We start from the raw sequence: 25082 nt of genomic DNA, 5'->3' as shown, positions 1-25082 counted from the left end.
CCAGGGCTGGTGGTAAAACTGTATGATCTAGGAAATACCTAGTTTGAATTTCATTTTTGTTTGTTTGTTTGTTTATATATCTTATTGTTTTTATTTTTTTATTTTAACTTTATTTTTTATTGAAGTATAGCAGATTTACAATGTTGTGTTGAATCTCATTATTTTAAAAGAGGCATCAAGAACCTAGAAAACCCTTTTTTCACTCAGCAGTCTTGTTTTTAAAAAGTTTTTTATGCTGTGGGCTCAGAAAAGTATATGCTACATGTCAAAGCTTATTGACTCCTGTTTTTTTTTGTTTGTTTTTTGTTATAACCCAAAGAAGATGGGTAGATGTATTGTAGGATGAGGATGGAGGGGGGACCATGCATAGAAGTGAAAAACATATGAAAGGCAATAGTGTATTTCAGAAAACGCTTTGTAATACTTACACTTTGTCATATACAAAGTCGAATGTAAATTATTTATGTGACCCATTTACATTGTTCTCCAAATGTCTGTTTTCCTTCCCCTGAATGCTATCTATAGCTTTGTTGTAAGTGAACTTGGAAGAAAGGAACTATGATAAAGCATCCAATTTATAATCGAACATATGGGTGTGTCTCCAATGAATAAGAAGTGTACTGCGTAAGAGCCACCAGTTGTGTGCCGTCTAGCTATGGACGTACACTGTGTGTTATTTTTCTACCTCAGTCCTTTACTTTATAGACATGGTTTCTTTTGTTTGACCCACAGCTTCTCCTCTTCCTTAAAGCCTTTTCTGAAGCAGAGCAGACAAAGTTGGCAATGCTGTCTGGGATTCTGCTGGGCAATGGCAACCTTCCTGCCAACATCCTCACCAGTCTCTTCACTGACAGCTTAGTCAAAGAAGGTATTTATGCTCATTTTCTTACCTGTCAGATGTGAAAAGAAAAGAAAAGCCAAAGATAGAAAAATAGCAGTACCTCTTCTTAGTGTTCTCTACTTCCCACCCATCCTCCATGTAAGAGACTTGTGTGTGTGTGAGTGTGTGTCTTCAAACAATAAGAGAATTGTACATGTTTATTGTAGGCAATTAGGAGAAAAAATATGCACACCTATACAAAGACAAATAAAGAATAATAATAAGCTGGAATTTTTGGTTTAAGACTCAATGCCTAGGTCAAATACGCTGAAATTGATCTGGTCCAAACCATTTCTCTCAACATAGATGCTTACTGGCATACTTTGTTGGGACATTGCTTCATTGTGCAGGACTCTTTTGTGCTTTGTGAGTCATTTAACCTTTTTGCCCTCAGACACAGAATGCCAGCCTAAAACACCCACCTGCATTTAGCAGAATAGCCAAAAATGGCCCTTCACATTCCTAAATGCCCCCTTAAACAGTTTTTCATTTCCCTGGTTGGGGCCATTCTTCTGAACTGTTTCCCCTCAAGATGTTGTGCTCAAATGTTATGTTCATTTAGATCACATTTTTAAGATATTCATTCTGTTTTAGAAGTCCAGGTGGCTGCCTCAGAGTTTTGCTTTAATTTTAAGACATTAAGAGTTTGATGGGCATACATATGATTACTTGATTATAGAATAATACAAAAGTGGGCTTTTTTTCTTGCAGGAGGATAATGATATTCAAATTATAATGCAACACAAAACAAAGAGTTCTTTTTTTCTTAAAAATAAAAGAGCTTTTGTGAAAACATCTGTTTCTTCTTAGAACTTGGTTTTTCTCCTATAAATGTGAAGTCCCAGCCTCATTAATACCTGCAGTGAAATGAGTTACAGTTTCTTGTAGCTGAGAAAAGAATAGTAAACTAGGGCTTCCTTGGTGGCGCAGTGGTTGAGAGTCCGCCTGCTGATGCAGGGAACGCGGGTTCGTGCCCTGGTCTGGGAAGATCCCACATGCCGCAGAGCGGCTGGGCCCGTGAGCCATGGCCGCTGAGCCTGCATGTCCGGAGCCTGTGCTCCGCAACGAGAGAGGCTACAACAGTGAGAGGCCCGTGTACCGAAAAAAAAAAAAAGAATAGTAAACCAAGAGTCAAATGATATTATTTAGAGATTCTCTATAGTTTTCAGGCTCTCTAATTGTTATTAATGTATTGTTAATACTATAGCACTTTAAAGTATTCTCCTGAAGAGAATTCATGATCCTTCGTGTTTTACTTATGGTACTAGACATTTTATACTAGGAAGACAAGATAAAATGTAAACAGTAAATATTAATTACATCAGATTATTCCTAGTGTTTATAACAGAAAATAATTGCCTTTCTGGTTGTATTAAAAACCTAAGTGATGTATACAATTTCTTTTGAAATGTATTAAAAAATAAATTATTAGAAGGATAAATGGACAGACCTGATAAAGCAAATGCAGCAAAATATTAACTGTTATAGAATCTAGATGGTGAGTAAATGAGTGTTTATTGTTCAACTTTTCTTATGTTTAAAATTTTTTATGGTAAAATGTTAGAGGGGTAGGAAAGGAGAAGAAAAATACCTTTGTTATGGAAGTTATGTAGTACCTATGTCATTATGGTTTTTCTTTATGCTCCAGCATCTCTAGAAACAAAAGTATTAAGCTTCTGCTTCCCAAATAGGAAGGGATTATGAAATTATACCTTTTCCCCAACCTCCCACCCAACAAATGGCTATGGGGAGACCCTCCACTCAGTAGAATCTCAAGTACAAAGAAATTTCTCCAGTCCTTCCACCAAGAGCCACTTTTAATGTAAAATGATAGGTTTGAGCCTCGTTTTTAGACTCCTAGTTTCAAGCATGCTTTATTTCTCTTACTTGCAATGAGGATTACAAGATCTGTTATCTTTATTTTTATTTAATTACATAAATTTATATTATGTTTTATATTGACTTTTGGAACGAATGGTAATGTTAAAAATCCAGGTCAACAAGTTGATAACATAAAATTCTCCAGGTCATATCACAGGTGTTATTGTCATAGACAATTTGGGGGGCTTAGTTTCTCTGCTATTCAAAAGAAAAGAATTGGGTAAAGTTGGTGTCTGTATAAATTATATTTTATATATATATCTCAATTGAATTTGTTTACCAGCAAGTAACTGGAAGACAAGACCCAAATTTGTATACAAGGGCATTTCTTTTTTTCTTTCTTTCTTTTTTTTAAATTTTTTTTTTTTTTTTTGCAGTATAGTTGATTTACAATGTTGTGTTAGTTTCAGATGTATAGCAGAGTGATTCAGTTACACACACACACACACACAAACACACACACATACATTCTTTTTCAGATTCTTTTCCCTTATAGGTTACTATAAAATATTAAGTATAGTTCATGGTGCTATACAGTATGTCCTTGTTTGTTACCTATTTTATATATAGTAGTATGTATATATTAATTCCAACCTTCTAAGTTATTCCCCCCACCCAGCCCCACCAAGGGCATTTATTTCTTATGTAACAATAAATATAAAAGCAGAGCAGACTTCAGGGTGAACAGCAATATCATTCGGGACTCAGGCATTTTCCCCCATTACCATAGCATCGACTTCATTCCAAGGGTGGGCTCCTTAGCCTTTAAAAGAAGTCTGCTAGTCCAGTTATGGCACAGGCGTCTTCATTCAGGTTCAGTAGAAGAGACTTCTGAACATAGGATAATTTATCTTGCCTTCAGCTGATTGGCTGAAATTGGCCACATGTCCCACCCAGTAGTAATTGTTGGGGGATGCTATGGCCAACAACTTAGATCACTAGGCTAATCATTGCAGAAGAAGGTGGTGCCAGGGCTTAGACTAATTAGATGGAAGTCACCTGGCCTGAGCAACATGGGAACTCTCTTAGGAAAGAGGAAAGGAGAATAGACACTGCTTAGACCATCAACGATACTGAAGCCTTCAACTCAGAAAAATCAGTTTAATATTTCAACTACTCCTTAACTCTTCATTAAACAAATGCAACATTAATTTAGAAATCTGGAGTGTTCACAGAAAAGCTATTAGTTATCTGATTATTTATGTTGGAAATAAATCTTATTATAAATATGGGTATGTAATTGAGTAGATTCCTGATTAACATAGCTTTTCTTTTTTTTTTTTTTTTTTTTTTTTTGCGGTTCGCGGGCCTCTCACTGTTGTGGGCTCTCCCGCTGTGGAACACAGGCTCCGGACGCGCAGGCTCAGCGGCCACGGCTCACGGGCCCAGCCGCTCCGCGGCATGTGGGATCCTCCCGGACCGGGGCATGAACCCGTGTCCCCTGCATCGGCAGGCGGACCCTCAACCACAGCGCCACCAGGGAAGCCCAACATAGCTATTTTTAAAATCTCTTTTAAAATATCCAGAAAAGATTTCAGCTTAAAACAGCACTGACATTTTCATACCTTAACTCATGAATATTTTAAAATGCTTTTTACAAAAATCAAAACTGTGAAGTAAATGATGCATGTTCATCTATAGCTTTATTTATTTATACCGGTCACCATTGATGTTCTTTCACTGATATTATTTATCAGCAAATTAGTTGACATGTTGACATTTCAGTTTTATGGCTTTCGATTTATTTGGTGTACCTCAGGATCACGGTTAAAAATATGAAATACTGGTGAACCACAGGGTGAAATATTAGAAGGCAAAACATTAGAAGATCCTTGGCTTTGAATCTGGTTTTGACCAAGGTAAAAATAAATAAATTTACAGTTATAACAGGTTGGAATTAGGGAGTCCAACTTTGAAAAGTACTTTAACATTTTTTTTCCCTTCTTAGAAAATATTTTCTTGAGTAATGAATAGTACAGTGCCTAGAGAGCTTTCCATTTTTCCTTTGTGCCAAATCAAGTCTTTGAGTTATTTAGTCATTTCAGGACGCCTAATGGGAAATGTTGCCTTGTACATCATCACAAGTGGTTTTTGTTATGAAAGGTTTACTCTTTTTTTTTTTTTTTAACAGGCATTGCAGCCTCATTTGCTGTCAAGCTTTTTAAAGCATGGATGGCAGAAAAAGATGCCAACTCTGTTACCTCCTCTTTGAGAAAAGCCAACTTAGACAAGAGGCTACTTGTAAGTGTTGTCTGGACAAAGGGTTGTATGTTTCATGCTTCTGCCTTGGCTCTGTCAATTGTGATGTAATACATAACTGAAATGCCCGAGTCTATGTCGAATTGGAACATGGTTCTTTTTATTTCTGTATTATTGGCAGATAGAAACTAATTCCAGTTTAATCTTTGTTGCATAAATAAATGGAATGATAAAATTAAGGAGTCATAGGGAGTACAGAGACTTTCAAATTTAGAAGTTTGTTGACATAGTGATAACATTTATCAGAATTAACTCTTTTGCAGCTAATAACTATAGAAATGTAAAGTTTTAATATGAAATTTAAAGTCACATCGATCCCACCTAATTAGATATTTGTGATTATCTTGGGTCGTAGGTGAATGACACTGACCTCAAATACACGTTAGTTTGTTAACAAAATAAAAGGTTGGGCTTCCCTGGTGGCGCAGTGGTTGAGAGTCCGCCTGCCGATGCAGGGGACACGGGTTCGTGCCCTAGTCCGGGAAGATGCCACATGCTGTGAAGCGGCTGGGCCCGTGAGCCATGGCCGCCGAGCCTGCGCGTCCGGAGCCTGTGCTCCGCAACGGGATAGGCCACAACAGTGAGAGGCCCGCATACCGGAAAAAACAAAACAAAACAAAACTATAAGCTTAAATCAACTATACTTCAATAAAACATTTTAAAAAAAAAAAAAGGTTAAGGAAGATTCCTTGTTTATACTAAGATTCCTTGGAAATACTTAGATATTTAAGAAAGCTAACAAGTTAATAGTAGTAATTTGAAGCTCCCAGTATCATGATTGCTTGATTATATTTTTATTTCTCTTTGTTTTTTCAAAGAAAATCAAGAAAAATATTTTGTCCTCATAATTCCTATCTGCTCCCTATAATTTCTGCCAGAAGCAACAGCTGTGCAGATGACAGAGATTGCTTCAAGTGAAATTGCTTTTAAAATTTTAGGACAAAGTCTAAAATTGCAAGACATGCTTGCCATCTTCTCTTTACCTAGTTACTTATCTGTTTTCTCTTCCATTGCGTTCTGTGCAAGGGTGTTGATTCATGGGATAATTCCAAATCTGGCTCATTGTAATAAACTCTTTTATTTTCAATGACTTAAAATTCCTTTATCTCTTGAGGTTTACCTAAAATAGCCCTATTTGGGTCTTGGAAGTCTTTAGAATATGATAAAGAAGAAAAATTAAGTCTAGATTCTTGTTAATTTCTGCCACTGATAATACTTTTCATTTAACTTATATTTATTAAGTGCCTGCTCTGTGCCAGGCACAGTCCTAGAAGCTGTGGAGCCAGTAGAGACAGGACAGAAAAGTTTCCTGCCTTCATGGAACCTACTTTCTAGCAATGAAGGGTATATAGAAGTCACAGAAGACAAGTGAATAGGTTGCTGATGTGGGTGGAAGTTCATATAAAGGAATATATTCGTGTCCCTGAGTCTGTGGATTAGCTGTATCTTGGCAAGGCCCCAGCCCTTTCATTCTGGGTCCCAGGCTGAAGGAGCAGCTCATATCTGGGCTATTCTGTCCTCATGGCAGAGGACAGGAACACAGGTGACTGAAGGGAGACATTCTGGTGCTTTAAAAGCTCACCTTCTTTCGTCAAAAGAAATCACGGAGAAGCCTGGCGTGGGGTAGGAAGATTTAGTCCACTCATGGGCTACTTCTCCACTTGTGGAGACAGATACAGCAAGGAGGGTCTTCACTGAATACTTGTTTAAGGGAGAGGGGTGGGGGGTGAATTATTAGGAACAAAGATACAATTACAACTTAACCACAAAAGACTCAGTTATTTCTTAAAGCATGGTTCCTTAAAGATGCCAATAGGCAGAGCTTGGTTAACTTAATTAGGTTACTTCATTAAAAATTTTTTAATGTATTTCCTTTTTGAAAAATACATATCATTTAGCTGTTCTTGCTAGGTTTCTTTGTCTACATATGTTTTGAACATGAAAAGCATAGGTAGCAGTTTCTACCAGAAACTCCATGAGGACAGGGTGGCTGTGCCTTAGAACCATGCCTGCCTGATATCATGCCCCCATCCCTGGAAAAGGGAACAATGATCAAGACATTGGCTAGAAACTTTTCTAGGAGCTGAAGATATTGAAAGAAATCAAGCAGGCAACCTGTGCCTTTATGGGGCTTACATTCTGTTTCAGGGGGACAGGCAATAAACTAAATAAACAATTAAAATAATACATGGTATAATAAAAAGTGAAGAGTGCTCCGAGAGAAAAACTAAATAGGGAAGCACTGAGGAGTGTCAGTGTGGTATGAGAAGGCCTCTCTGATAAGGTGACATTTGTGTGAAGAAGCGATCTATTTAGATATCTCCAGGAAGAGTATTCCAGGCAAAGGCAGCAGAAAATGCAAAGGCTTTGAGGCGTGGCATGTTGGGGACAGCAAGAAAGAGAGGGTAATTAGTAAGAGCAAAAATGTAGGAGATCAGGTCAGAGTCATAGCAGGTCCCCTATCATCTAAGAACTTTGGCTTTTATTCTGAGTAAGATGAGAAGTTTTTTGGAAAAGTCTCTGCAAAACGTGCATAATGTGATTTTGGGGTCTTAACAGGATCTCCCTGGCTGTTGCATTGGGAGCAGATTCAGGAGGAAGGGCAGAAGTAGGGAGACCTTAATCTAGGGATGAGGTGATAAAGGTTTTTACCTGGGTAGGATTTTTCTTTTTTTTTTTTTTGCAGTACGCGGGCCTCTCACTGTTGTGGCCTCTTCCGTTGCGGAGCATAGGCTCCGGACGCGCAGGCTCAGTGGCCATGGCTCACGGGCCCAGCCGCTTCACGGCATGTGGGATCCTCCCGGACCTGGGCACGAACCTGTGTCGCCTGCATCGGCAGGCGGACTCTCAACCACTGTGCCACCAGGGAAGCCTTGGGTAGGATTTTTGTAACAAATGCAAACTATGTTCCAAGTTAGTAAAGGTCATGACATGATTTATACTGATTTTAGCTCAGTTTAATCTGAATAATAATTTTTAAGATGTTATGTATCATTCATAAGGACTGTGGTTATAGTTCATAAAAATAAATAAAAAACCACTAGTAACATGTTTGATGATGTCTTACTCTGAACATAACTTTCCATCAGAATTTGCAGTCACATTCTCCCTAAATTGAGTATTGAATGCTGGCACGAGTAACAGAGTAATTATTGCCTTTGGGGGTCACACAGCTATGCCCTTAAATATTTCTGGCTGCATAATTTGGGTCAAGCTGCTTAGCCTTGTTGAGACTTAGTTTATTTTTGTAGAAAAATTTCTACTTTTTACAATTATGAGTAAAATGCCCACCACCTCTTGATTCGTAGAAGAAACTCAAAATTAAACTAGTTCCCTGCCCCCACAAATTTGAAAGGCCTCTTGAATGGTAGAATAAATATCAGTGACAACATTTCAGTCAGGTATGAAATGTTTGCTTTAACATGAATGTGTGTTTGATAGCTGCTCCCACCAACTCTGTTCTGACATTTTGAAACTGATGACTCAACAAGGCAAATTATGGGATGATGGTACAGAGAATATTGAAATTTGAGTCATGACAGAAGCCATCTGGCTATGTCCCTATGCTTGGTGGCAAACTCGTTGCAGATCTTTCTTCTGAGATTTTTATTGAAGCCACATAGCCATTGGCCATCTATATATGCAAATCTCACCATCATAAAAGTCTGGATCTATTTTATAGACTCTGCAGCAGTCTGAAAAATGTGAGAGCTTTGAAAATTGCCTTCCTTTCTTAGTTGGGTGTTGGCGTCACACAAGGTTAGAACATGACTAAGTGTTCCTGAGACTCTGCCGAGCTGTGTAAGGTGAAATGGAAGTGAGGTGAGAATATGAGAGCAGCCATGGTGTGCTGCTCTTTTAAAAAATTTCCAACAGAATTATGTAATGAACTGAAGAGATGGTAGGGCGGATTTAGATTAGATCTCGCCGTGAACTTAATTTAGAGCCACCATCGTTAAGAGATACAACAAAAATTCCCTTTAGCTCTGAGCTGTTATTTTAGAATAATAGCAGCATTTTCCTTAATGAAATGCTGAATAGAGGTCCTCGAGATGATAATAGTCAATGTTGTTTTCCTCATATTATCTCAGATCATTTCAGCATTACTAAAACTGGCTTTGGTCTGTTAACTCATAGTTAAGGAAACAGTGTGGTTAATGATTTCAGTTTTTTCTAGTCGGTTTAAAATAATCCCAACGTTATTCAGGGTTATCATCTTATTGGTACTTAATTTAGCAAATTTAGCTCTGTTTTTGTACGTGCTGCACTTTGATTAAAGTAAAAGAAAAAGGAAATAGCAGTGCCAAATGAGTGCAACTAGTTTATGTAATTTGCTTAGCATTTTTTATTCTCTTTCTTTGTCAAATTGCCTAATTTTGGAAGGTACCTTAGCAGATGCTCAAGAAATATATCCGAGATTTATTCTTTTGAAAAACTCCATCCTTCTTCTTTTCTTCCAAATATGAGATATTCTAAGTGTTCTCTTAATATGAAAATGTTGTTCTTTACGCTTGCTGAAATGTGAATGGCATGTTGTGTAACAGTCTCTCTTCTTTTCTCTCCCAGGAGCTCTTTCCAGTTAACAGACAGAGCGTGGATCATTTTGCTCAGTACTTCACTGACGCAGGTCTTAAGGAGCTCTCTGACTTCCTCCGAGTCCAGCAGTCCCTGGGCACCAGGAAGGAGCTGCAGAAGGAGCTCCAGGAGCGTCTTTCTCAGGAATGCCCGATCAAGGAGGTGGGGACCATGGACTGACATCACTGCAAACCCGTTCAGCGAGAGGGATGATGTAGCACAAGCTTTACCTCCCTTAAGGAGACCTCCCTTTGTTTATTGCTATGAACTCGAGGCCCTTTTCATACCATTTAAATGAGCTCGATTTCAAAGTATTGATTCAGACTCCTCCAGGATGTTCCAGAAAATAATGAGTATTTCCACACAAGTGACTTATTTACCAGGTTGCTATGGTTGTCAGAATGTTTCATCTGTTGAATAGATTTACTCTCCACTAGCAGTATACCTCGATTTATGGTGGTTTTCCCATTTTATTGCAGATTACATAATATGGTTAAGTATTGGGTGAATATATATAGGTTTTAATTTTAAGACAAAAAGGGGGTGATTTTGCAGTCATATCATGGGTAAAGACCAGTTGGACCAGTGGCTCATTGGATCCCACTCATAATAGTTGCGTATTCACATAACATAAATACTACCTTCTTGTATAGCTATCTTTCATATGGCTATGATTGTATCTTTTTTTTTCTAAGTCCTGCCTGAAGAAAACTTCCTATTTGAACTTTAAAAACTTTTACATGATAATTCAAAAATTGCATAAAGAGTCCTTTCCTTTTGCCACTTACTCCCAAGTCCCAAATCCTCACTATCCTGCGTGCTCGCAGCCTTGCAAGGTACCTTTTGCGGTTTAAGACTGGAGAATTCCGGACTGATGCTGTCCAGCAGGTGGAGGTGTTGGTCCTAAGTCTCATGGCATTAAGGTCAGCAATATATTCAGTAATCTTTCTCCAAGCAAAGAACTTGAACATGATTTAACATGGGGAAAAAAAAGCAAACCAAATAACACTGCGATACCTTTAGGTGCAGACATGTCACCTTTCTTTGCAGCTGGGGGACTAGGACTTCCCAGTTCCTTCGGTTCTCAAAGGCTGCTTAACCCACAGCTGACCCCTCTGTACCCCAGGCCAGCAGGAAAGAAAGCAACGTATTTTCATTAAAAAAAAGGAAGGGAGAAAAATAGCTGTACTACTCACAAAGTAGTACACGTGAGATATATTGATATTATGGTTTTTAATCACTTCTGAGGCCCTCACCTCTATTTGTGATTCTATTCAAAAGGAGAAGGATTTTTCCAAACAAGTTTAATATAAGATACACTGTTAGGCAGATTTTATTCCGTACGATCAGGTTTTAGGATACATTTGCATATTTAAAAGTAACTCTGAAGGGAAAATAGCCTGCTGAGGGTTGCTGCTTTGATATGTATCATATGTAAAGTCTTTGCACTTTACAGTTTATTTACATGAGGCATGAGGATCATCAAAAGCGATAATTAGAGGATGAATTGCAGAGAATGCCTTGTACAAGCCCAAGACATTTTTCAAGAGGTTTAAAGTTAAGGATCGGAAGTAAAAATTCACAGCTTTGTTGCCTTCTTCAAACCCCAGAAAGTCAAACTGGCTTAAATAATCTTTGCCCTGCTTTGCTCAAAGGGGTTCCTGCCTGTAAGAGTATAGCCCCTAAGAAACCACGATTCTCTTTTTTTATTTTCTATTATCCAGCACCTCCTGGCCAGAGATAAGCCTATTAATTTGGGGACTAAAAATAAATCTGCTTTGAGAACAAATCATTGTGTTTTTCCTGCCTCTCGTAACTGGAGAGTATATGCCAGGAAGGGAGGAACTGAGCAGAATATTTGTCTGCCCCTAACCTTTTACTGATCGGGCACAGTGAGAGGGGAACTCCCCATCTGTCTGTTACTCTCTGACTCCTTTTTTTGTGAAATTTAGGTGGTGCTCTATGTTAAAGAAGAAATGAAGAGGAATGATCTTCCAGAAACAGCAGTGATTGGACTGCTGTGGACCTGTATAATGAATGCTGTGGAATGGAACAAGAAGGAAGAGCTCGTTGCCGAGCAAGCCCTCAAGCATCTGAAGGTACCAGGTCCCAACAAGGCACAGTCTTGGCTGCAGGCCAACTGCAGCTCTTAACAATGTGATAGATGTGTTCTAATCAGTCCAAACACATACTTCCTAGTGTTTTTCTTTTCAAATTTGCCACTACCTAAAATGTTTCAGATGTAAGAGCTTATGAAATACCTAAGGGTAAATTCTTACTAAAAACAATGTCAGAAAATCCACAGAATAGTCATATATTCAATATTTAAAGGGAAATATAGTCTAACTATTGGTTCTCCTTCTACATGATAAAAATTCTTAATGAGTATTTTTTATGTAAACTACAAGCTGACATTAGAATTTGAAAACTGAGTGGTGGAAGAAATCAACCGATTGTGTAAATTGTATATTTTTGTGGGGAGATACATATGTTTTTGCTTTTATTGTCCTCTCCCTATAAAAGTGTCTTAAGACAAGTGGAAGACTTAGAGCCTGCCTTCAGAGTTTACACTTGAATTGGGAAATCAACAGGTACCTAGTTTAAACTAGGTAGGATGTAAATTCAGATTACTCTCAGTATTTAGGAAGACAGAGCAGTGAGTAGCCTATGCAGGTTAAGTTGACCAGGGAAGGCTCAGAGGAGGAGTTAAGTGTTGAGCTGAGTAGGTCTTAGAGAAAACAACAGCCAAACAACTGGAAGCCAAGGTCATTTGGGACGAAGGGAACAGTATGAACAAAACCATAAAGATGACATGTGGGGGGTCTGCGATGTTTAGGAAGGAGATGCCCACTCTTCCAGTGGCAGAGCCACACTTCAGTGATGGAGGGGTCACAGCAGCCCTGGGAACCTTTGGAACTTAGGAACTCTGTCTTATTTTCACAGGACCCATTAGACAGACACAGTAGCATGGCAGTTATCTTTAATATAGTCAGAATTTCATATTTGGTTGCTTTTAGTGGGTACAGCGAGAGAAATCTGATAAGGTGCAGGGATAAAAAAAATCATTTTGATTGGTCACAATATTAGAATAAGATAATCCTCAAAGTGAAGATTTTCTAAGCAAACCTCCAGATTATTGTTATGATTCAAGTGGTGTCAGCCCTGCACCTCTCACGAGAGTAAATGGTTTTACTCCCCACTTCTGTTCCAGCAATACGCTCCACTCCTGGCTGTGTTCAGCTCCCAAGGCCAGTCAGAGCTGATCCTCCTCCAGAAGGTGCAAGAGTACTGTTACGACAACATCCATTTCATGAAAGCCTTTCAGAAGATCGTGGTTCTTTTTTATAAAGGTGTGTATCTATGTCATCCTGCCACTATGTTTCTATGTTTTGTTGAAGCTTTTCGAGGGACAGAGTAGGGGGTGAGGCAGAGGGGGATATAGGTTAATGATAGTCTTTGAGTTTTAGTGATGCAGCCATATTATGTAGAGAGAGAAGGTGCAAACACCGTAGACATGCGTGGCCTGAGGAACCAGCCTGAATAGGCCCCTGTACACTTGTCACTGGTGGAAATTGCTAGAAGACTGGTGATGAACTAATAATTTTGGTGGGGAGGGATGGTGAAAAAGACTGTAATTACAAAAAATAAGGTCTGTTTTTGCATTGTAAGGATTAGCTATAACAACGGTGATCACCAAGTGGTTGCATATAGTATGTTCATACCTTTTCAGATGCCATAAAGCTGACTTTAAAATTACTGAAATAACTAGCTTTTCACTTTGCAGTTTAGTTATTTGGCCCAGCCATTCTACTGTTTTCCAAGGAAATGGCTATTTTTAGAACTTCACATTTACTGTCTTGTTATTGTATTTATAAGGATTAGGTTGCCATGACAACTGGCACAGCCAGTTTATTAAAAATGAATGCTATTAGGGTTGTTTTTTTTTTTTTAACATCTTTAGCTATTAGGGTTTTAACTGATCTCAATCTCTATACCTATAGTATATGAAGAAAATGATCCTGGACTCTTCTTTGGTCTAGGTGTTTGTAGTTTTATGAGGCGGGGGGGGGGGGGAAGGAACACTTAAGAAACGAGATGTTTTGAACATTATAAAATGTTAATTAGAAGTTACTGCTATCTTAAATGGCGTAACACAGAAAAGGCTAAAGTATAAATTAATACCAACCAAATGTTTCTTTTCTTTTTGATGTGTTCTTAAAGTTGTCTATCTTGAATGACAAGTTGGACATTTGGAATGTAAAAATTTTACATTACTGATTACTAGCTGTTTTTAAAACGTTTAATAGCATTTCACAAAGAGTTTTAACTGGCTGTCCAGATTCTTCAAATGCATACGTCTTGCCCACAAGGGTTTGGGTGATCTTTTGCTTTCTCAGCACTAAGGTATTTGGCACAATTTCCATATCAGTGGGAGACTGTGATGACTGCCAAGTCCCATTTGAAATTCAGTAATAGGTGTTTTTCTGTGGCCAGATCTGAATTGGCCCTCTTGGATGTGGTCATGGGATAGCAATGTCCTAAAACTAGGGCTTAAATGATACCCAGGGTCATGAGATAGCAATGTCTTAAGTCTAGGTGACCCATCAGAACCAAACCTGCAGGTCCTATGGCCAACCCACCTGTGGTACCCAGGAGCCAAGAAAGAGGAGCAGCCCCCCGCAGCCAGTAGCCATTCTGTCCACACCGGCCACAGCTGGCCCCATTTTAAACTGGTAGAGAGGCCTGTGGGATAGGTTTCACATTTGCTTCGTGAGTGGTCAATATTTTCCACTACAGAAAAGCAAACTGTTTATAAACTAGCTGCCTAAACACATAATTTCCTTTCTTGTTGTTTAATAGCCAGCCCAACCAAACAGTGTCTCTTACCAAATCCTTGTTCTTTGCTTTTTTTTTTTGCGGTACGCGGGCCTCTCACCCTTTGTGGAGCACAGTCTCCAGACATGCAGGCTCAGCGGCCATGGCTCACGGGCCCAGCCGCTCCGTGGCATGTGGGATCTTCCCGGACTGGGGCACGAACCCGTGTCCCCTGCATCGGCAGGCGGACTCCCAACCACTGTGCCACCAGGGAAGCCCGAAATCCTTGTTTTTAACTGAGACGTAGTTGTTTGAGCCTCGTCTGCAGCAATACCTCATTTCATTATTATACTTAATTCAAAAAAACAAAAAATAAACTACTTTTTATCAGTAGGGGCATTTAAGTGGCATATAAACTATCAAAATCCTATTCTTCAAATTTCTCATTTTAACCATTAATGAATGCCAACATCCTTCCCTATTAAACTTCTTATAACAACTATGAACAGCTAGCAAAACTGATTGCTTTATTTCCTATTCTTCAGCCCCAAATGCTAGGGACCTGAACAGTGACCTGAAATTATAAAATAACCAAGCAGTGGGCCCTGAGAAGTAAAAAGAAGAGGCATTAGCTCTTCCTTAGGCCGTTGATTAACTAGGTAGTCAGCTTTTTAAAATAGATTGTTTCAGTTAGTAAGGTCTGTGGCAAGTATGAGCAGGCCCAAGGGAACACAGGGGGATAAGTGTCAATAACAGTTTTATTCTGGCTCAGTTATTTGGAAATGAAATCAGGAAGCTTTTTACAAATGGAAACCTAAACTATATCACTAAAAAGTTAAAACTAAATGTCATTTTCTAGGTAATTTCATAATTTTCCACAAAATTATACATACAGGCTGTTTTTTTTAGTAAAATAATTGCATTTTTTCTCTTGAGAACGTGGAATCCCCAAGGAATGATTGTTCCATACTACTGTTAGGAGAGTTACTGTGTTTACCTTCCCTTTTGAATAGTAGTTTTTACTTTGACCTTATTTCATCCAACAAACACTTGTGCACCTGGAGACATATATTTCATTTTTTTTTATGAGGATTTGGGTGCTCTTGTTGTGTATTTCATATGCCTAGGAAGGCTTGAGGACAGCATGTATTAAAGCACTCCTTTCCCGGTGCTCGTGTGCACGTGACTCACCTGGAGCGCTTGTTAAAACAGATTCCCCAGGGATTCTGATTCAGTGGGTACAGCATTGGGCCCGCAAATTTGCGTTTTAACAAATTTCCAGGTGATGCTCTGACTGTTCATCCGGGACCACTGGTCTAAAGGGTATCGGATGTGAGAAGTGACAAATCCCATGAACCATGGTAACATGGTTAAGATTATACTTATCATTAATTCCATACACACATATACATTTTACAAATTATCAAATAGTGTCTTTGTTTCTTTTATCTAGTGATGTGGATCCCTTGACATTTTGCTTTCAAGCAGATTTTCAAAAATGTAATGGAAATCATTTCTTCTTTCCCATTTTAAGTCTCAATTACATACACCCACCTTACTGTATTTCCAGAACTTGAGGATAACAGAAACATGAGGGTATGATTCCTCATGTCCCCTTTGAAAACCTAATTACTTAAATGAATGATATTATTAAAGTATTTTTAGATGTTTTAGTTAAAGTATTTTTGTTAAAGTATTTTTAGATGTTTATATAAAAAACAGTGGAATAAAAGTGAATAAACTTTAAATAATAATGCTTTTCGGCAATGAAAGGAGAAAGTGGTGATTGGTCACTCAGTGAAGATTTACTTTTTGTACTAAAATCTAGATTTTTGTATTTCTAAGGCAGTAAGAAAAATAGTAAATTCATCACTACTTTTTAAATATCACATTATTCACTTTCTAAATTTTCTTTCTTCCTGAAGCTAAGTACCATAGTCTCAGCATGTAGGTCTGAAAAATATATAACTACCTTCTCAAGTACCATTAGTATCTCTATCATGGCTTTTATTGTTTGCAGATATTTCTTAGGTTAAATTCTGTTCCTCACGCACATTTTTCTAAAAGAAGTTTCTTATTCTTGTTCTAAAAAAAAAGGTTATTTGCCTTCTCACCATATAGTGCCAACTTTTTAAGGTAAATTATTTTTGACTTGTGTCCCTATGTGCCACTGCTAATAAAAAGTACTGAATTTTCTAAGTTCCAAGTGACACAGTTTTCAACTTAAATATTTAAACAACTAACGTTACCTAAAACTTCGCAGTTCTCAAACCACTTTTACAATATTGTCTCTTTGACCCTCGTGAAAACCCAAATTTTGAATTATAACTCTACACATTGAGACATATTTAGTTTTTCACATCAAGTTCATCGATTTGTACATTATACATTTATTGAATGCAAACTAGATGGCAGGTCTTATGTTATTAAATGCTGGGAATGAGATGCTGAACAAAATAGTCCTTGACTTCCTAGATTTCAGAGTGTAGAAGAAAATCAAGAAACATAATCACCTTGTCAGTGGCTAAACTAAGGCTCGTACAGATAGATGCTGATGAAGAGTGAAAGGATGATAGAGGAGGGGCCCCTAACTCAGAGCTGAAGCTGACTTGGAGAAAGAAAAAGGAAGGCTCTCAAGGGACACAAGTATTTCACCAGAGATGATGAAGAAGTTGGCCACATCGAGGGGAGAGAAGTGTACTGTAATGTGAGGGGGTTCTGTGCAATTGTAGAATGTCTTCCTTTCTTGCTGTACTTTTACTGATCCTCCGTATTCCTACTGTGCATTTTGGGAGATCCCAACACTTTGTCATCTTCATCTCCCAGTGATAATGAACTCCTCTCCCTACTTTTCCTTAGTGGGAAAAAAAAGTTCTCTCTCTTCTTCATTTGTCAAGGAGTTCCTTCCTTTTAAGATGAGACGTTTCCCTACACAAAAGTTGACTTTCTTTCTGGTGTTCGTGCTTTGCCGCAAAGTCGCCCTGTGTAGGTGCTTATGTCCCTTCTTTATTGTTTTATTCCCCTGGGACTAGAAATTTGGTCTTGCAGCAGGTGCTTATTACTAAATTAGCTTCTTCTAAGAACTCAGCTCTGCACAGTTTGTCTGATTTTCAGTGGATGAGACATCCTATAAGTTTTACCTGTCATGTACTGTCCTTTTCACAAGCACAGTCACTGACAAGTATTCTAGTAGTTGCATGGCCTCTTTCGGCCTCTGTGGGGCAATAAAACTCTCAACCTTCAGAGAATGAGCTCTCAGCCTTCAGAAGGAAAACCTGAGACAAAGAGTATCGCTAAACTACACTCTCCGTTGCCTTTCCAACCTGTACATTGTGTCATAACATGATTCATTAAGGGGAGGAGAAAAAAGAGAATTTCTCTTTACATGTTTAATTCTATGTTTTGTTTTATAACATTAACAATAGCAGTTATATAGTACATGCATATAATTTATAAAACAAAAAATACACATATGTTGTGTGTACACACTCAAAATTGTCTTACTGATAGGGGAGCATGATCAAAACAGTTTGGAAATTATTGGTCTAAATCACAGGCATTTTAAACATGTCATAAAAACAAATTATATAAAAGGGACTTTAAACATCCATGTTTGAGCTAATTAGCATTCCTGAAAGGTTTCTGCAAAGCCATCTTACCCAGTAACAGGTCACTTCCTTGAGCTGTAAAGCATCTGCTCGTCATTGGTATGAAAACTGGACTTTGATGGCAAGAGGCAGGAGAATTCTTTCATCATTGTGAGTGGGGAGTGTGGAGCTGGAAGCACAAGAAACTAAAAGACTAGAAGCTAAGAGTAATTCCTTAGGGCTCCTGGTTATAATTTTTATATCTAGTCCTTATATATGAATAAATCTAGACTTCCTTCTTCCTTTGCAAAATGTAGTGTATTTAATGACCAAAATAAAACAAACTTTATATTTTCTAAAACCAATCATGTGCATTTTTAGTCAATTTGACCTCTTCAATTGAATCCAAGAGCCAATTATTAATTTTAAAAAAACAAAGTTTTTGTTATGAAAAGATCACTGAGGTTTTGAATGAAACCAGTATCAAATCATTTCTCTTGTTTTCATAAGCTAAAGGTATATTTTAACTGCAAAAACATCATTAGAATGATTTATCAGCATTTGCAATGGATTGGGCAGGCGTTGGGGATGATAATAAATCCTTTTATCTGTTTTCCATCTAATTTCCCACACCAAAATCCCAAAAGATAACCCATTAGAACATTGGCAAAGTCTGTAGGCTATTTTTTTCATATTCCCCTTTCTATTCTTAACATTAAATATTCTAAATTAATGGTAACTTGAGGGTATCAAGGAATATTTGTGGAATTTAGAGTTCTAGGTAATAGTTAATAGATAACACTTTTTGTTTCTCTCCTAACAGTGTACAAGGAAAACATTACTCATGTGATTTAGATATTGTGCTGTGGGGAAGTAAATTTAGGACTTAGCGATAGAGTACTGTAGAACTTTGGATTATGTGTGTATTGGTCCCATGGTACACCCAGGAAGCTCATCATTATATTTAATTATTAACATTGTTATTGCATCCTGTCTGCATTTTTTTCATTTGCTTTCTTTTCCTCCTAAAGTAAATCCCCTTGAAAGACCAGTCATTTGTGGTTGCTGCTTAATCAAGATGTGTTTGCAGTTGGTGGCAGGACACAGAGTGTTCTGAAAGGCTGGAATTGATGATTCATTGGCAAAATTACAAAATAACCTAGTTTCCTGCCAGCACATTAGCACTGTGAGATTTTCAAGTCCCGGTCCCATCACCATCCCTCCCCTAACTACTAAAATACACAGGGCACTGCGCTGTATGGAAATAAGCTTGGTTCTTGTCTTCTGATAAGTTTCAATACGAATTTCTTTTATAAAAGAGCTTTAATATTTGAAGTGATTGCTTTCTATTAAACTATAAGACATGAAGTTGCTTTAAAACATGACATGTATGTAGTAGCTTTGAAACCTTTGATTTGAAATTGCAGCTGATGTGCTGAGTGAAGAAGCGATATTGAAATGGTACAAAGAAGCACATGTTGCCAAAGGCAAAAGTGTTTTTCTTGACCAGATGAAGAAATTTGTTGAGTGGTTACAAAACGCAGAAGAAGGTATGATTCCATTTAACAACTCTGGTGACCATTTAGCAAATCCTTTCTCACTACAATTCAAAATAGCTCCCCCCTCCACAGATTTTTCTTGCCTTCCTAAAACTAAAGTTCTGAGGTGTGTTCCACAGCATTTTGTCCACCTCTTAGCCTTCCTTTCTGAATCAAGGCAATGAAAATTTCTGCAAGATAAACAAAACAAAACCAAAACCTCTTAAATTATTCCTAATTTAAGGGACAAAGAGGAAGAAATAATCAGCAGCTGTGAAAGGAAAAAAAATACATTTGGCTTAATCACTTTTATGGGATGATATCGATTTTTATGGCACCTTTACCAGTTGACTGGTATTTAAAATGGCAATACAAGTTGGAAGAACAATAATGATGAGACTTAATCCAACTGAGCATGAAAAGTTGCCGATCCAGAAAAATATAAATGGTTTTCGTCACCAATAATATTTCTGAGCATGTTGCATTTTTAGAAAGGTAATTTCGTTTAAAAGCAAAAAGGAGCAAAAGTTTACTGCCTGCCCTCTATATGACTCTCTTACCTAGTAAATGGATGCCTAGGCAAAATGTCTTTTTTAGTGGGGGAGGGAGATAGAGTAGAAATTCTTTCATGACCTTATTTAAAGGTGTCTCAGAAGAAATGACCTGACTTTTCTTTCTTCTCTCCTAGAATCTGAATCTGAAGGTGAAGAAAATTAGACAGCTCAAGAAGCACAATACCTAGGTCACCACACAACACTCTTACGGGGAATGCTGAACCATTTGAGAAGAGAAACTTGGCTTCTGTTTTCACAAAGGAAAAAAAAAAATAGGATAGGCTTCCCTTGTGCAGAGGGGGAAATGGTTTTTGTTTTTGTTTTGTTTTTAAATGGAGCCCTGAGGCATCAGCTATTATACTTGGGACTCTACCTCTCACTCACTATATGCTAACTTAAAGCCATTCAACAGGGAGTCCAGTAGGTGTCTGAAATTAAATACTCCACAGACTCCTCTTTTTTAGCTGTATTTTTCAGGTACTGTGTGGTGAATGCCCCACTGGTGTCTATTACAGGGCCACTTTGGTAGTTGTGTATCTGCTCGTGTATGTGATTTGACAAACAGTTTTTTAAAATAAATGGCTTTTTAAAAATCTGGGCTTATATTTTCAGAGCTTTTATTTCTTTACTGTTCTGACTTCTTACACAGATGACATTTCAGTGTTAGGCTTTTTTTTCCCATCCAAAATGCTGAATTGTTCTTGTCTATGAAAACACTTCTGTTCCTTTTATCATCATAACTAATACACTTCACTTATCTTTGTAGTGAAATAGAAATCAACCCCAAAATACAGGCACATAGCAGTAATACCAAGAAGTGATTTATTTATTTATTTATTTTGCGGTACGCGGGCCTCTCACTGTTGTGGCCTCTCCCGTTGCGGAGCACAGGCTCCGGATACGCAGGCTCAGCGGCCATGGCTCATGGGCCCAGCCGCTCCGCGGCATGTGGGATCTTCCCGGACCTGGGCACGAACCCATGTCCCCTGCATCGGCAGGCGGACTCTCAACCACTGCGCCACCAGGGAAGCCCTAGAAGTGATATTATTAATAATAATTATTATCTACATGTGAGAATGTCATTTTCATTACACAGGAAATAGTAAGGACAGAATAACTGCAGCCAAGAATGACTGGAAGTCACAGGATAAAGAACTTTAAAAGTATTAACTCATCTACCGCACTATGGTACACTGCCCTGGAGATGAAAACCACGTGGTACTAAACAAAGACAATTCTGGAATGCATTGCCTTTATAGCATAGTCCCTTGAGAGAAAAGCAGGAAACCGAAGGGAGGGGTATCTGATTTCTTCCAGTTCGTCAGTTCATGGCAAGCCTCCATCATCTACCTACCCTTCCATCTATCTAAAAATTAGAACTATGAAGTTAAACGGTAGTCACGTTATAGAGTGCATATGTAACGTGTTTATTTGAAGTGAAAAAAATGAATCATTTTCATTGAAAACAAAGTTGGCAAACTAATTTGACAAGTGCTGACTGCCAATTAGGATACGTGACAGGCACACTCTGTAAATTAAGTTCAATCTTCATCTCCGATGTTTTGACGAATATATTTAAAGATAAAATAATGCAAATTACATTCAATTTGTAATAAAAATTTTATATGTCAACTTTTATGTATTTTTTTTTTTTTTTGCGGCACGCGGGCCTCTCACTGTTGTGGCCTCTCCCGTTGCGGAGCACAGGCTCAGGACGCGCAGGCTCAGCGGCCATGGCTCACAGGCCCAGCCGCCCCGCGGCATGTGGGATCCTCCCGGACCGGGGCATGAACCCGTGTCCCCTGCATCGGCAGGCGGACTCCCAACCACCGCGCCACCAGGGAAGCCCAACTTTTATGTATTTTATATTTAATTTTATGTCAGTATGTCCCCCTTCATTTTAGGGGATCATGTGTAAAGCATGCGAAGGGCACTGCAGTAGAGGATATTTGACTTTGCCCCACTATTTCCAAAGGGTCCACACTAAGACCTAGAAAAGCAGAGTTGTCCAAGGTCTTAGAGTTAGTGACCAAGATGGAACTAAAAGTCCCACTTCTGAGTCCCACGCCTTTGCTCTTTTTTTCCTATATTCTGCTGTCAAATTATTTATGAGAATGTAAGTTTCTACAGTTCAAAAATTTTTTCAACTAGCACTTCTATCGAATAAACATCTGGGAAATCAATTTTGTAGCCTATAAACTATAGGAGTTGTAGAATACTAATACTTATCTTTTCTAGCGCATAATATTTTCCCCAAACGAACTTAAGGTAGTGATTTTCAGGTAAGCGAGCATTGGGGGAGAGAGAGGATGCTCATCAGCAAGAATTTAATAACAAATCAACCAACCAAAGCCCTTTCTTTCTCTGAAAGACGTGTCTCTTTTTCTTTTTAAAAATAAAACTTGTCCTAATTATAAAAGTAATTACATTAGTTATCTATTGCTACACAACAGATTATCACCGCATTTAGCAGCTTTAAACAACAGATATTTATCCTATCCGTTTCTGTGGTCCGGATCTAGGAGCTGCTTAGCTGGGTGGTTTCCAGCTCAGCCTCTGCTGAGGTTGCAGTCAAACTATTGGTTGGGAGTGCAGTCCTCTGAAGGCTGTAGCGTCTGCTTCCAAGCTGACAGCGGTTGTATGATCAGGCCACTCAAGATGCCTGCTCTCTTGCTCTCTCTACATCCCCTGCTCAATCAGTCCCTGCCTCATATGACTGACCTTCCCTCCTAATCATAGTGTCTAATCAGTAAATGCCTACTTGACCCTGGCCCCAGCTGGTGATTGTTCTGATCTTTAGATCAGAGCTCTACTAAGATAGTTTGAAAGGGGCGTGCCCCTCAGTTGGTTTCCCTGGTAACCAATGAGCCCACCTGATATCCATTCCCTCTATAACTGGTAACCTCCCTCTCCCCGTGGTACCGAAGACTGCTGCCGCGTCTTGCCCTGGTGTCCTGCCTGCCGTCTGCCGCATACCGTGGCGTGTCACTCCAGGCTCTGCTTCAGACACGTAAGATCCCCCATCCATTAAACCATTAATATCCCTGTTGCTGCCTCGGGGCTCTTTCTTTGGTCTTGAGGCTGGGGGAGTACAGCGCTTGCCAGCCTGTGGGGTGTAGCCCAGCAGCAGTGGTTGGTGGACCTCAGTTCCTCACTGACTTTTAGCCAGAGCCTTGAGTTCCTTACCACAGTGTCCTCTCCTTAGGCTGCCTGAGAGTCTTCATGGCCTAACAGCTGGTTTTCCCCAGAATGAGTGGTCTGAGAAAGGGAGCCCTGGGAGGAAGCCATCTTTAATAACCTAATATTTGAAATGACTTCCCATACATCCCGTCTACACATTCTTTGGGTTACACAGACCAACCCTGGTACAATGTGGAAGGCATCTGCCTGAGGTGGACTACCAGGCAGTGGGGAGAATTGAGGGCCGTCTTGGAGGCTGGCTGCCACAGTAGTACGAATCTACATACTAAAATAATTCCTGGTTAGGTTAAAACTGTATGTTAACCATATTGTTTTTCATCTGGATAGATTAAAACTAATGTGAAAACAATGAAAGCACAAAAGACAATTTAGAAATATCTTTATAACTGTGGCATGGGAAAAGCATGACACAAAAGCCAAAAAAATCTGATTATAAAAAGTTAACACTTTTTCTCTGTATTGAAAGATATGCATAAGTCTTGGGCAGGGGTGGGAGAAGGAAAGGGGAAGGAGAGTTTTTCTCTTTTTAATCTATATACTTGGATTTCTTTAGAAAGAGCATGCAATATCTTTATAATTTAAAAACTAATACATGTTTATTTTGGAAAATATAGGAAAGCTTTTGGAAGAAACTAAACATCACATAGTATTCTGCCACAGAAATGAGAACTTCTAATGTTTTTATATTTTTACGAATATGGTTTTGCTTAATTCTTTAAAAAATTAAGTCCATTCTGTACCAGTTCTTTTATTCTGCTCTTTATTAAGTGGTACTTGGTACTACATCAATAACTGTCCTTCAAATACATGATTTTAAAATACATATAATTGGTATGGATGGGGCATAATTGTGACTCTTTATATTCAATATAAGGTATTATATAAATTTTTGCTTTTAAAAGTAGCTATTTAAAAGATTCTTACATAAGTCTTTGTTCATCTTATGGTTATTCAGAAAAAAATAGAAGTGGAATTTGGGTCAAGGAATTTAAATAATGTTAACACAACGTGGTCTTATTTTCTGAATTTGCAGTTTATACATTTGAAGGTATTTAACTCCCAGGCAATATCATTTCAATAAGAAATTGAAAAAGTATCTGTTAACCTCTAAAAATATGAAAGTTTTAAGATTCTGGAATTCAGGTCCAATTTGTAAAATTCTAGAAGTGGGGAACTGAAAATATTTCATTGTCAAGCCAAGCAAAGCAGCAGTCTGGAAGCACGTCAGGTCCTGCATGGTTATAGACTCACGTGGTTTGAGCCACAGTGGTGTCCCCGACTCAGTTGGTTCAGCGTGTCTGGCCTCAACTCCTCCCCGCTGACGGCAGCTATTTGTTAACACTCTGTCTTTCTGAAAAATGATAGGCTTCAATGTTCCTCCTGATAGATGCCTTTAAACTGCCACGGCCCTCTACTTGTGGAATAGATGGAAATAAAATATTTCTTCCGTGAAAACTTTAGAGCGACTCTTGGCGTCCTTAAAGTCTCTACACCTTGATTTTGTGTGTTTGATGTACAAGAAAGAAATAGGCATAGTCTATGGATTGAACAGAAATTAAGCACACCTGTGGGAGCAGGGCTCAAATAAAGACCGTAAACATGAGCAGAGTCCCAGAAGATGCCGCCTCCCAGCCTCCACTTCTACCTCCCCGAGGTAAATCATCATCCTGAGCCCTGACAGCGTAGGTTCATTTGGCCTGTGTCTGAGGCCAAATCGTCATTATTGATTGTATCATTCTCTGAAACAGAGCCAATAAAAGGTGGGGCTATAATTTATAAAATGATCTGACCC

The 25082-nt window shown here is 38.6% G+C and overlaps 1 protein-coding gene across 5 annotated transcripts in view; it reads left to right on the top strand.

Moving 5' to 3' along the window:
- Positions 1–20687, top strand: part of BZW2 (basic leucine zipper and W2 domains 2) — a 58662-nt gene extending 37975 nt beyond the window's left edge. For all 5 annotated transcript variants that reach the window (XM_033863007.2, XM_019928171.3, XM_019928186.3 and 2 more), the window contains 7 exons: positions 733–868; positions 4893–5002; positions 9587–9757; positions 11548–11694; positions 12807–12945; positions 19425–19547; positions 20224–20687. In XM_033863007.2, the coding sequence (XP_033718898.1) occupies positions 733–868; positions 4893–5002; positions 9587–9757; positions 11548–11694; positions 12807–12945; positions 19425–19547; positions 20224–20252 (855 nt within the window). In that variant the 3' untranslated portion in view covers positions 20253–20687. The remainder of the gene's footprint in view (positions 1–732; positions 869–4892; positions 5003–9586; positions 9758–11547; positions 11695–12806; positions 12946–19424; positions 19548–20223) is intronic.
- The last annotated feature ends 4395 nt before the right edge of the window (positions 20688–25082 follow it).

This window comes from Tursiops truncatus, chromosome 9, assembly GCF_011762595.2.
Source record: "Tursiops truncatus isolate mTurTru1 chromosome 9, mTurTru1.mat.Y, whole genome shotgun sequence".
NCBI lineage: Eukaryota > Metazoa > Chordata > Mammalia > Artiodactyla > Delphinidae > Tursiops > Tursiops truncatus.
The sequence above is the reverse complement of the archived record's forward strand: the minus strand, read 5'-3'. Positions and strand labels throughout refer to the sequence as shown.